Source organism: Scyliorhinus torazame, chromosome 11, assembly GCF_047496885.1.
Source record: "Scyliorhinus torazame isolate Kashiwa2021f chromosome 11, sScyTor2.1, whole genome shotgun sequence".
Taxonomy (NCBI): Eukaryota; Metazoa; Chordata; class Chondrichthyes; order Carcharhiniformes; family Scyliorhinidae; genus Scyliorhinus; species Scyliorhinus torazame.
The window spans coordinates 30,404,431-30,417,278 of NC_092717.1; the positions used below are offsets into that span (position 1 = coordinate 30,404,431).

The 12,848-nt window shown below is 51.4% G+C and overlaps 1 protein-coding gene across 4 annotated transcripts in view; it reads left to right on the forward strand.

Moving 5' to 3' along the window:
- Positions 1–12,848, forward strand: part of LOC140385213 (regulator of G-protein signaling 22-like) — a 198,201-nt gene that overhangs the window by 38,785 nt on the left and 146,568 nt on the right. For all 4 annotated transcript variants that reach the window (XM_072467116.1, XM_072467118.1, XM_072467117.1 and 1 more), the window contains exons 4-5: positions 9,974–10,195; positions 10,914–10,999. In XM_072467116.1, coding sequence (XP_072323217.1) covers positions 9,974–10,195; positions 10,914–10,999 — 308 coding nt within the window. The remainder of the gene's footprint in view (positions 1–9,973; positions 10,196–10,913; positions 11,000–12,848) is intronic.

Below are 12,848 nucleotides of genomic sequence, written 5' to 3' on the forward strand. Positions count from 1 at the left end.
GCCCGGTGCCAGCCCTGGAACCCCCCATCCATCTTCCCCGGGACAAACCGGTGGTTACCCCTGATTGGGGACCACACCGAGGCTCCCACTGCACCCCTATGCCGTCTCCACTGGCCCCAGATCCTTAACGGTGCCGCCACCACCGGGCTCGTGGTGTACTTTGATGGCGAGAGCGGCAACGGCGCCGTCACCAGAGCCCCCAAGCTCGTTCCTTTGCAGGACGCCATCTCGATCCTGTTCCATGCCGCCCCCCTCCCCCTCCATAACCCACTTACGGATCATCGCCACGTTTGCTGCCCAGTAGTAGCTCCCTAGGTTTGGCAGCTCCAGCCCTCCTCGGTCCCTACTGCGCTCCAAATACCCTCTCCTTACCCTCGGGGTTTTGTTCGCCCACGCAAACCCCATAATACTCCTACCTACACTCTTGGAAAAGCCTTTGGTGATCACGATGGGGAGGCACTGGAACACAAACAAAAACCTCGGAAGGACCACCATTTTTACCAACTGCACTCTACCCGCCAACGAGAGCGGCAACATGTCCCATCTTTTGAAGTCCACCTCCATTTGGTCCACCAACCTCGTCAGATTCAGTTTGTGTAGGGCCCCCCAGCTCCTGGCTATCTGGATCCCTAGATACCGAAAACTCCCCTCCGCCCTCCTCAGCGGTAGATCCCCTATCCCTCTTGCTTGGTCCCCTGCTTGTAGTACAAAAAGCTCGCTCTTCCCTACATTGAGCTTATAGCCCGAGAACTCCCCAAACTCCCTCAAAGTCTGCATGACCTCCACCATCCCCTCCATTGGGTCCGCCACATACAGCAGCAGGTCGTCCGCGTATAGCGACACCCGATGCTCTTCCCCCCTGCGGACCACCCCCCTCCATTTATTAGACTCCCTCAGTGATATGGCCAAGGGTTCGATCGCCAATGCAAACAACAGGGGGGACAAAGGGCACCACTGCCTCGTTCCTCGGTACAGCCGAAAGTACTCCGACCTCCGCCGGTTCGTCACCACACTCGCCACTGGGGCGCTTTAGAGGAGCTTAACCCAGCTAATAAACCCTCCCCCGAACCCAAACCTACGCAACACCTCCCAGAGGTACTCCCAGTCAACTCGGTCAAAGGCCTTTTCCACGTCCATGGCTGCCACTATCTCCTCCTCTCCCTCCTCCGATGGCATCATTATCTCGTTTAAGAGCCGCCGCACATTCGTATTTAATTGCCTGCCCTTTACAAATCCCGTCTGGTCCTCATGTATCACCCCCGGGACACAGTCCTCAATCCTCGTGGCCAGCACCTTTGCCAATCGCTTAGCGTCCACATTTAGGAGCGAAATCGGCCTGTACGATCCACATTGCAGTGGGTCCTTGTCTCGCTTCAAGGAAATTGTTGCCTCTGACATTGTCGGGGGCAGGGTCCCCTCCTCTCTTGCCTCGTTAAAGGTCCTCACTAGTAATGGGGCCAACAGGTCCGCATACTTTCTATAAAACTCCACCGGGAACCCGTCTGGCCCCGGGGCCTTCCCCGCCTGCATGCTCCCCAAACCCTTACTCAGCTCCTCCAACCTGATTGGTGCCCCCAAACCAGCCACCTCTTGGTCCTCCACACACGCAATTGGTCCAGGAATCTTCTCATCCCCTCTTCTCCCCCTGGGGGCTGGGATCTGTACAGCTCTTCGTAGAAGGCCTTAAATACCTTATTTATTCCCGTTGCACTCTGGACCATAGCTCCCCCACCAACTTTGACTCCCCCTATTTCCCTCTCTGCTGCCCTCTTACGGAGCTGGTGTGACAGCATCCGACTGGCCTTTTCCCCGTACTCGTAGGTCGCCCCCTGAGCCTTCCTCCACTGTGCCTCTGCCATCCCCGTGGTCAACAGGTCAAACTCCGTCTGGAGCCGTCGCCTTTCCCCAAGTAATCTTTCCTCCGGGGCCTCTGAGTATCTCCTGTCCACTCGCAAAATCTCCCCCACTAACCTCTCCCTTTCCATGCCCTCTGTCTTCTCCCTATGAGCCCTGATGGAGATTAGCTCTCCCCTGATCACCGCCTTCAACGCCTCCCATACCACCCCCACTCGCACCTCCCCGTTGTCGTTGGCCTCCAAGTACCTTTCAATACGCCCCCTTACCTTACCACACCACCTCATCTGCCAGCAGTCCACGTCCAGCCGCCACAGCGGGCGTTGGTCCCTCTCCTCTCCCAGCCCCACTTCCACCCAGTGCGGGGCATGGTCCGAAACGGCTATGGCCGAATACTCCGTCCCCTCCACCCTTGGGATGAGCGCCCTGCCCAGCACAAGGAAGTCTATCCGGGAGTATGCCTTGTGCACGTGGGAGAAGAAAGAAAATTCCCTGGCCCGCGGTCTTGCGAACCTCCATGGGTCCACTCCCCCCATCTAGTCCATAAACCCCCTGAGCACCCTGGCCGCCGCCGGCCTCTTTCCCGTCCTTGATCTGGAGCGGTCTAGTGCTGGGTCCAGCACTGTGTTGAAGTCCCCTCCCATTATCAGTCCTCCTACCTCCAGGTCCGGGATGCGCCCCAACATGCGCTTCATAAATCCAGCACCATCCCAGTTCGGGGCGTATACATTTACCAACACCACCCACGTCCCTTGCAACCTACCGCTCACCATCACATATCGCCCTCCATTGTCCACTACGATAGTCTTGGCCTCAAATGACACATGTTTCCCCCCCCCCCCCCCCCCCGACTAGCCATCGCCTTATCTGGGCCAGTCCCGTGTCCGCGTCTCCCTCACCTCCGTTCCCGGCCACCTCTTCTGTGTCCCATTCCCTTTCGGCCAGTGCAGCAGCAACCCTGTTTTCCCCCCTCCCCCCCTTTCCTCCCCCCCGCTAGACCCCTGTCTAGCTTTTTGCTCCCCCCATATCACTCCCGTAAGTCAGCTGACGCCTGCTGACCCCGGCTTCCCCCGCCATCCCTTTGACCCCCCCGTGTGGGAATCTCCCCATCAGTAGATGTTCCTACGCTCCCCCTCCCACCTTTCTTCCCGCGTGCGGGAGAAAAACCCCGCGCTTTCCAGAGCCTGCCCCGCCACCCCTGACGCAGCTTCTTTTGCGGCCTTGTCTCTCGTCCCCAGCCCATATAACATTCCCTGCGCGTGCTTGCCCCCCTATATACAACCGCCATCAACCCTCAAATACCCCCCACCCTCACAAACCCTCAATTAGAGTCCAACTTTTCAGTTAGTATAAAGGTCCACGCCTCTTCGGGCGTTTCGAAGTAGTGGTGTTGGCCGTTATATGTGACCCACAGTCGCGCTGGCTGCAACATTCCAAATTTCACTCCTTTCCGATGCAGCACCGCTTTGGCCCGGTTGAAACCCGCTCTCTGCTTTGCAATCTCCGTGCTCCAGTCCGGGTATATTCTAATCTCAGCATTGTCCCACTTGCTGCTCCGCTCCTTCTTGGCCCATTTCAGGACCCTCTCTCTATCTGTGAACCGTTGAAATCTCACCACCATCGCCCTTGGCGGCTCGTTTGCTTTGGGCTTCCTCACCAGCACCCGGTGCGCCCCTTCCAGCTCCAGCAACCCCGGGGGGGCCTCCGCGCCCATCAGCGCCCCGATCATTGTGCACGCATATGCCGCGGCGTCGGCCCCCTCCACTCCTTCTGGGAGACCCAGGATCCTCAAGTTGTTTCTCCTCGACCTGTTCTCCAGGTCTTCGAGTCTTCCCGCCCACGTCTTGTGTAGCGCCTCGTGCCACTCCACTTTCACCGCCAGGCCCAAGAGCTCGTCCTCATTCTCACTCACTTTGTCCTGGATCTCCAGGATCTTCACCTCGTGGGCTTTCTGGGTTGCACCAAGTCCTTCAATTAATGCCAGCATCGGCGCCACCATCTCCTTGCGCAGCTCCTCGAAGCAGCGCTTAATGAATTCTTGCATCTCTTCTTTGTCCCCGGCCGCCGCCATTTTGTTTATTTTACCCTTCTTCTCCCGCTGCTCCAGTGCCGTTTTTTTGGCCGTTGCGCTGCGGGTCCGGTCCATACAGGTTAGTGGGGGACCTCTCTCCTCTCTTCCCCACGGGTTGGCTGTGTAAAAAATCCCGTTGGGGCTCTTCTATCGAGCCCGAAAGTCCGTCTTCGCGGGAGCTGCCGATTCGTGCGGCTTAGCTCCACATAGCCGCAAACGGATGTCCGAATGCACCCAAAATGACACTTCGGCATTTTTGCGAGGTCAAACACTGCAGTTGAGGTTATTAAGATAAAAGTACATGAGCTGGATTCTCCGACCCCGATGCCAAAATCGCGTTCGGCGACGGGGCGGAGAATCCCCGGTGATGGCGAAATTGGGGGCAGCGCGACTTTTGCGATGCTCCGCCCCCTGAAAAGCAGTGCACTCTGGGAGTATGCCGCACGCTGTATACATGGCCTCAGGCCTCCTGAATATTATGTCCCTATCCACCCTATCTGTGGCCCTCATAATTTTATAAACCTCAATCAGGTCCCCCCTCAGCCTTCTAGGTTCACAGTGGGCAGTCAGCAGCATGTGCAGCTGCATGGCTGCCTTGCAAGCCGTGGCAATGGTGCTCCGTGCCCCTCCACCCCGACCCTGCAGCCCACCTCCTGCCTACCCCTCGCTACTCCCCTCCGGCAGCAAACTATGGCTGTGTTGGACACTTTCCGTGCTCCTCTCTTTTCCTCACCAGCCACGGCGCCTGTTTCACGATGATTAAAGCACAAGTGAACCTCGCCATCGGGAATTCGCCCCGGTGGAGGCGGAGAATCGCGGAGGCCCCGGAGAATACCGGGTCAGACCCGCTAATGATATGCTAACAGTGTTTACTGGACGTGTTTTCTGGAATGCATTGATGCCATTGACGAGGCACCGGCGAATTGCATTTTGGTGTGAAACTGGCACCCGCCGCGATTTTGGTGTCAAAACTGATTCTCCGCCCAGTCACGTTTCCCTATTCCGGCGTCAGCCGATGGAGAATCCCGGGCGTCATTCTCCGACCCCCCGCCGGGTCGGAGAATGGCCGTTGGCCGCCGTGAATCCCGCCCCCGCCGAAGTCTCCGCTCCCGGAGATTGGGCGGGGGCGGGAATCCGGCCGCGCCGGTTGGCGGGACCCCCCGCTGGATTCTCCGGCCCGGATGGGCCGAAGTCCCGCCCAGGAATTGCCTGTCCCGCCGACGTAAATTAAACCTGGTATTTACCGGCGGGACCAGGCGGCGTGGGCGGGCTCCGGGGTCCTGGGGGGGGGGCGCGGGGCGATCTGGCCCCGGGGGGTGCCCCCACGGTGGCCTGGCCCGCGATCGGGGCCCACCGATCCGCGGGCGGGCCTGTGCCGTGAGGGCACTCTTTCCCTTCCGCCTCCGCCACGGCCTCCACCATGGTGGAGGCGGAAGTGACTCTCCCCACTGCGCATGCGCGGGAAACTGACAGCGGCCGCTGACGCTCCCGCGCATGCGCTGGGAAACTGACAGCGGCCGCTAACGCTCCCGCGCATGCGCCGCATTTCCGCGCCAGCTGGCGGGGCAACAAACGCCATTTCCGCCAGCTGGCGGGGCGGAAATCCCTCCGGCGTCGGCCTAGCCCCTCAATGTTGGGGCTAGGCCGCCAAAGATGCGGAGACTTCCGCACCTTTTTGCCGGCGCGATGCCCGTCTGATTTGCGCCGGCTTTGGCGCCAGTCGGCGGGCATCCCGCCGTTGGGGGAGAATTTCGCCCCCCGTCTCAGAGCTTGCATAGCAGTTGTCCAGAAAGAGATAGGAGGGCACGTAAAGATGGTAGTTTGACAAGAATGAGGATCGTACAACAGGCTAGGAATGCCACAAGAAGTAGAAGCCCTTATGATCGACAGGCTTTAGTGGCTGCTCACAGATTAGAAAAGTTGATAAAGGGCTCCAAACAAAAAGAGTTGGAAAGAACTTGGTGTAATTACTGAAAAAGCAGACGGACTCCCAGCCTTGTCTCACAGGTGCAAATGCATCGAAAAGGTACTTCCTGGTGATACGTATAAGGCAAAGGCCAGGCAAGTGGCTCAGGGTTCTGAAGAGAAATTTGGTGATCACGATGCCAGAGTGGACTCCCCCACTGCAGGAAAAGTGAGCTTGAAGATTTTCTCAGCTCTTTTAGCAACCTACTCTTGGGAATGTAAATCGGTTGATATAAAAGCTGCATTTTTTTGCAGGGTGAGAAATTTTAACGGGCAGTGTTTTTGAAAGCACCTAAAGAAGCTGGTGTTATACAAAGAAACTGGAAATTAAACTAGTGTGCTGATGGACTGTATGATGTATCAAGGGTGTGGTATTTCTCAGTTAGGTGTACCCTGTTGAAAATGGGTTGTATTGAGCTAAAAGCAGATCCAGCAAAGTTCAATTGATAGCACAAGGAGAAACCCATGGGCATCTTTATGATGCATACTGAAGATTTTCTGTTGGGAGGTTCTGCAGAATTTGAGCAATGGCGATAGATAAAATAGAGAAGGAGTTTAAGATTGGAAGTCAGGCTTCAGGGACCTTTAAATGCATAGGTTTAGACATTAAGTGGAATAAGCCAGCTGACCTTGAATCAACAATTTTATTTAGAAAATGTCAATTGTGTCCCAATAAATTGGGCTAGGTCCTCACAAAAATAGGATCCTGTACTCAAGAAAGAAATAGACTAATTAAGAAGATTGATTGGACAGTTGCACTGGTTATGCGTTCAGACTTGACCTGATGATCTTATGACATATTGGAACTAAGCACTACGATGAAACATGCTACAGTTGAAGATGTTCTGAGAAAAAATAAAACATGAAATAAATAAAATTCGGAGAAATGCACGCTCAAGTTTCGAGCCTTGGATGATCCAGAGATTTGAAGGTTGTCATTTTTAGTGATGCTTCACATGCCAATCTTCCAGATGGATATTCTAGTACAGTTTAATATATAATAATAATCTTTATTAGTGTCACAAGTAGGCTTACATTAACACTGCAATGAAGTTACTGTGAAAATTCCCTAGTCGCCACATTCCGGCGCCTGTTTGGGTACACTTAGGGAGAATTTAGAATGTCCAATTCACCTAACAGCACGTCTTTCAGGGACTATTCTTGTTGGGAATGAATAACAAATGTTGTTCATTGACCTGGGAAGCAAAGCAAATAAAAAGGATAGTTAAAAACACCTTAGCAGCAGAAATATTGGTTCGAGTAGAAACAACAGACATAGAATTTTACTTCTCAAACACTTTTGAGGGAAATCTTAAGCAGGGGCATTCAGAGAAAAGTTTGCCCATTGAATGTTATGAAGTCATAGAGGTCTAGAGCTGTGTTTTTCAAACTTTTTTTCCAGGGACCCATTTTTACCAAGCGGCCAACCTTCGCGACCCACGCCGGCCCACCTTCGTGACTCAAACCAGCCGACATTTGCAACCCACCATTTTCTCTTACCTTTAATGCGAGAGGTGAGCGTGCTTGGTCCTCACGATCACACTCCAATCAGGTTCACAGAGGAGAGGGCTATTCACATATCAGGTGTAGGATTCAGCAGGTTCCTTTGTGCCGTCTTCATTTTTGTGAGGACGGAAAATCCAACCTCGCACATGTAGGTCGTTGTGAAGGACAAAAGCAACAAAATGCTTGTTTTACTCAGCTCCGGATATTCCTCGGAGACACTACTCCAGAATGCTGATAGTGTCATTGACTTGTGCCGTGTTCTTAATGTGCTGTCAAAGCTGAGGTGTAGAAGTTCAGTCAGCTTCATTTGGAGTCAGGTTTGCCAGTCTATTTGCAGTTTCCTTACTAATGCTGTTTTCTTCGATGTGTCATAGCAGTGTGGGGAACATGTAGTAATTTTGGCTTTGCACTCGCAATTGCTAAACTTTCAATTACTTTTGGAAAGCTGCGATTTCTTCACAGTGCCGAAAGCAGTCATCATCTTTCCCTTGCAATTTGAGGTTCAGTTCATTTAGAATTGAAAAGATGTCTTCAAAGTAACACATAGTTAGCATCCAAGTTTCATCAGGAAACAAATTAGTCAGAGAGGACAATTTCTTGAGGAGGAAAGCATGGATTTCGTACCTCAGTTCGTAAACTCTGAGTAGCTCCCCTTCAGTACACAGAGGGCGACGATGTGATGATTTCCCATGGCTTTCATTATATCCCTTGCCAAAAGTTCAATTCTGTCCATGATTAAACCATGAGGAATATATACTCTCTCCAGATCACTGGAGTAATGTTTAGGGATGCAAAACAGATCAAGGTCATAGCCTTGTTCATCATCGGTGATCACACCCAGTCAGCTGCCACCATGCCGCAATCGCACTTTGACCCCGGGTTCAGGTCTCTGCACTCCCGGGCTGCATGCGCACTGATGAGCGGGCACGCATGGACAGTGCGCCCGCATTTGTTTAGCTGGTCGCGGCTGTCATTTGTAAAGCCGCTCGCAGCCGGCATTGTTAAAAGCTGGCTGCCGCGGCTGTTGCGCGTGAATTCCCGTGATCGGGAACGCCGCGATGGATGGCTCCGTGACCCTCCTGACACCCGCCCTTGGGTCATGATCCCCACTTTGAAAATGCCTGGTCTAGAGCACAGAAAAAGCCATTCGGCCCATCTCATCTGCGCTGTCAAAAATGTGGATAACTGTTCTGTATGGGATAATATTCATTTGACAGAGTGTGCTTGAGAAAGAATTGAGGATTGATCTTCCTGGCATAAGAGAGAAAAGGGATCTTGAAGATAAAATGGGCTGACACATGTTAGTGATTATTGGACTGTTTTACAAAAAGGAATGTCTGCTTGAAGAAAGTGATGGGGGTCATAAAAGAAGAATGTCTTGCATTATGATAAGAAATATAGAAAATCATTTTTTTCTCTGGGATTTGTTCTAAAATTATTTGAGTGCATCAAACATTTATTGTTTCAAGAAAGAGAGGTGAATCTGTTATTGGTATGTTAATTATAAATAGGAGACAGCTGGGACACTGTGGGCGAGGGGAGAATTATGAAACTGAACAAAGTCAATAAGCTCTCTCAATAAGTAACAGCTCCGTGTCTTCGTTTGGACTTGCCCAAACAGCCTGTATTCTATTTATACTGAGATGAGGAAAAGTTTCTACACTCAAAGAGTTGTGAATCTCTGGAATTCTCTACCTCAGGGCTGTGGCTGTTTAGCCATTGAGTATATTCAAGGTTGGTATTGGTGGACCTTTGGACTAAAAGCGAATGAAGGTATGAAGATTGGGTGGGGGAAGTGGAATTGGGAAGTTGAAAGTCAACTATGAACTTATTGAATGAAGTAACGAGCTCAAGGGATCATATGCCCTGCTCCTATTTCTTATATTCTCATGTACCTAGGCCAGAAAAACAAGTGGGCAGTTGGCTGTATGGATTCAGCCAATGCTCCCCTATTGCTAGTCAGTACGGTAGTCCGAATTAATATGTCTCCTGATTGCCCATCCTTTTCTATGGGGAGAGGAGAGCTCCATTGACTGCAATTGGGACCACTACCACACCACTACCCTAAATAATACATCGCTTTTTACCAGGCGGTCTCAGGAAGTATTGGATGGAGTGGCAGATGGAAAGAATTGGATCAGGAACCCTTTTTACATGTAGTGGACGGGCATGGTGGCTACCAGTAGTTCTGGTGGAGGGGTGGAGATGAAGACCAAGGCTGGGCAGGAAGTTAAGTAGCTCTTGCCACCTGATTTTCTTTGCTGTTTCCACCATTATCTCATCCAATTTGGAGTGTGATAGCAGAGGAAAATCCAGGCTTCTGAGTCTGAAGAGGTAGGTGGAAGATAGAGTATAAAATGTGAGTCTGAGCTGGAGTCTGGTTGAGTTAATTAAAGAATAGAATTTGTCGTGAAATTTAGTCACAAAGATTTTTCACAAGAGCGGTTTGCAACAGTGCTCAGGAACACTTTAATTCCTGGGGAATCTAGGCCAATCCTGGAGAATCAGCAACGTATTGGCACAAAATAATTCTTCTGTCTCTGTGCATTAAATCTGCGTTCAATTTTTATTTCCCAGAATTTTCCAATGCCAATTTGGTTCAACAAAGAAATGGAGACGTTTGAAGTCGTTGACAATGCCAAGGAAAATCTGTTGAGGCAGTTAAAAAGTTTGGTACATGCATATAGCCCTGCTGACCCCATCTACAACGCGACGGTCAAACCCCAAAAAATGTATCCTCAATTTCGAAAAAAAATCACTGCTCTGGATTTGAAATTTGAAAACAAATTCACCGTACAGGTAGGTAAACGATTCACGTTGTCATTATGCCTCTTGGTATGTCTTCCAATGATAGTGTATAGAAGAATAAGTTTAAGAACAGGCTAAATGTACCATATTTCCAAATAGAAAGATAGGTACAGATCATGGGTGTTACCATTCATCACAAGAAGCAAACAGAATGTACTGTTGGGCCCAATCTTGCAGTGGTAACATCAGCAAAGCTAGTCAGATTAATCGTTATACTCCTTTGAAACGGAAAACCACTTCTGGAATATGTACACAAGCAATTAAGTGCAGAAGTTGCCGCCAATGATTCTCTGCTTCTCCAAAGAGTACCCAGTTGATATTTCTGCAATCAAGTAGAAACCACTGAACTGACAAAAAATTTAATGTATATGTGGAATGTTAACTTTTTCCATTATGATTAGAAAAACATTTTTAAAACGTTGTATTTTTTTAACATTTATGATATTTCAGCTTCTGCATTAGTCCCATGCTTATGTCCCAATCATTCATTTTGCTCTCTGTAAAATGTAATTAAAAATTAAGGATACCAGTGCATTTTACTTCCTGGGTTGCTGTCTTTGAGAATACTTCTATCTGATTGGCTGCTTAGCTTGCTGGATGACAATGAATAACCTACTCAGATCTTTCAAATATCTGTGACTCTTTGCTCAGAAAAACTGTAATGTAATAAAATAAACCAATATAACTTGTATATTCTTTTTGATTTTAGTGCCTCGATCAGGTGCAAGCTATCGCATGGATAAAAAACGAGAGACTCCCAACATTCCTTATCAGTGACTGTTACTTTGAGTACAGGTAAAAGCACCGAACCCTTTTCTATGACCAATATTGTTAATAGTTACCTCACACAATGACCATGTTTCCAATAAGCTTGAAATAATGTACACTCTGTAGGGAATAATAAGAGATCAGTGTATTGCTTAATATATATCAATAAGCTTGCATATGAGATACAATCTTGAATATTTCCCTGGCTGAGCAGTAAAGCTAGAATAAAGTGAGGGCATCTGCCAAGGGCACTTTCTAACCAACTATGAAGAGATGTACAAAAATGAGCATCTAATCACTCTTCCTTTTGGCTTTTCTTTCCTCCATGGAGAAGCCATTTTCTTTTGGCTCTTTGCCATGGGGGACAGCTGGATATAGAATCTCAAATTGGGGTGGGGGGGGGGGGGTGAAATGATGACTATGAAGATGTTGTGCGAATCCAGCAGTTCCAGCTTTAAAAGCTTCTGCATGAGGAGAATGCATTTGCTGCTTTTGTTTTGATCCTCTTTCCCTTTCGCCGATTCTTTTTGTCCTCTCTTCTCTTGCTGCCACTGTTGTGATTCCATGGATGTCACAGCACTCCAGTATCTCATTCCAAAAGCATTTCTGAACATGTGAACCTAGCGGGATGGAGTTTTGGAATTTCAGGTCGAGTCTAATTGTTATTACCCGGTGGAGCACGCACACAGAGAGACAATTTGCAGCAATATGGCAGCCAGAAACAGGCGGGATTCTCCGAATCGGCGGCTAAGTGTTGACGCCGGCATAAACACCAGAGTGTTTCACGCCGGCGTCAACAGGGCCCCTTGGCCCAGCGATTCACTTACCTGAAGGGTGCCAACAAGGGCGCCGGACTGCTCCACGCAGCTCCGGCTGCCGATACGGGGCCCTGCACTTCCGGGCGCGGGTCTGCGCATGCCTGCGGTGGCCCAACGCAACATGGCAGACCCACACAGCAAGCCGGCCCCAACAATATAGGCCCCCCAAGATCGTGCGCACCCGTCGATCGGTGCCCCCCGATCGGAACCCTGGCCGTCCTGGAGGACCACCCCCGGTGATGGATGTCCCCCGCCCCCCCCACCAGGGCAGCCGCGGCAGCCGCCACTCAGAGTGCCCGCCGGGTGGAACCATGTTAGAACCACGGCGACGGGAACTCGGCCAACTGCCGGCAGAGGATCGCCACGAGGACCTCTTTCAATGGCCCCCGACCGGCACCGCGTCAACCGCGCCTGCGCGACTGGTGGCGATTCTCCGGTCCGCGGAGAATCGCGGGAAGGCATCGGACCCGATCACGGGTCTGACGCCCCATTCTCCGCCTCCGCGTCGAGATTTAACAGGAAAAGTTCGAAGTGCCGTATCAGGTGCGACTTCCTGGGTGCGTCCCGGTGGCCGAGCCGGCGAGACCGCGGCCCGTATTTAACCTGGTGCCAGAAGTGACCCCTCACGAGCTTCACGGTGGAAATGGCTGTCCTGCCAGCTGATTCGCCTGGACTGCGCCCAGCATCTCCCCGCTAACAAGCTCATAAATGCTCCCTCTGAACACTCTCCAGTCAGCACACTGCCATGCCACCACGTAGACCTGCTCCTTGCTTTGGGGATGCTGACCAGGCCAGGCTGCTGGACACCGTGGAGGCTAGATGGGGCACCCTATTCCCCAGAGGGGGAGGACAAGCTGCAGGGCTGCCAATGCCGCCTGGAAGGCAGTGACAGCAGCCATCAGTTCAGGCAGCGTGACCAGGAGGACCGGCAACCAGTGCAGGAAGAAGACCAACGGCCTCTATCGGGCTGCAAGGATAAGTTAACACCGGTCTCCTGGCACCGGTCCAGCCTGCCCCCACCCTGATCTCTGCCCCCCACCGCCCCCCTCGCTCAACAA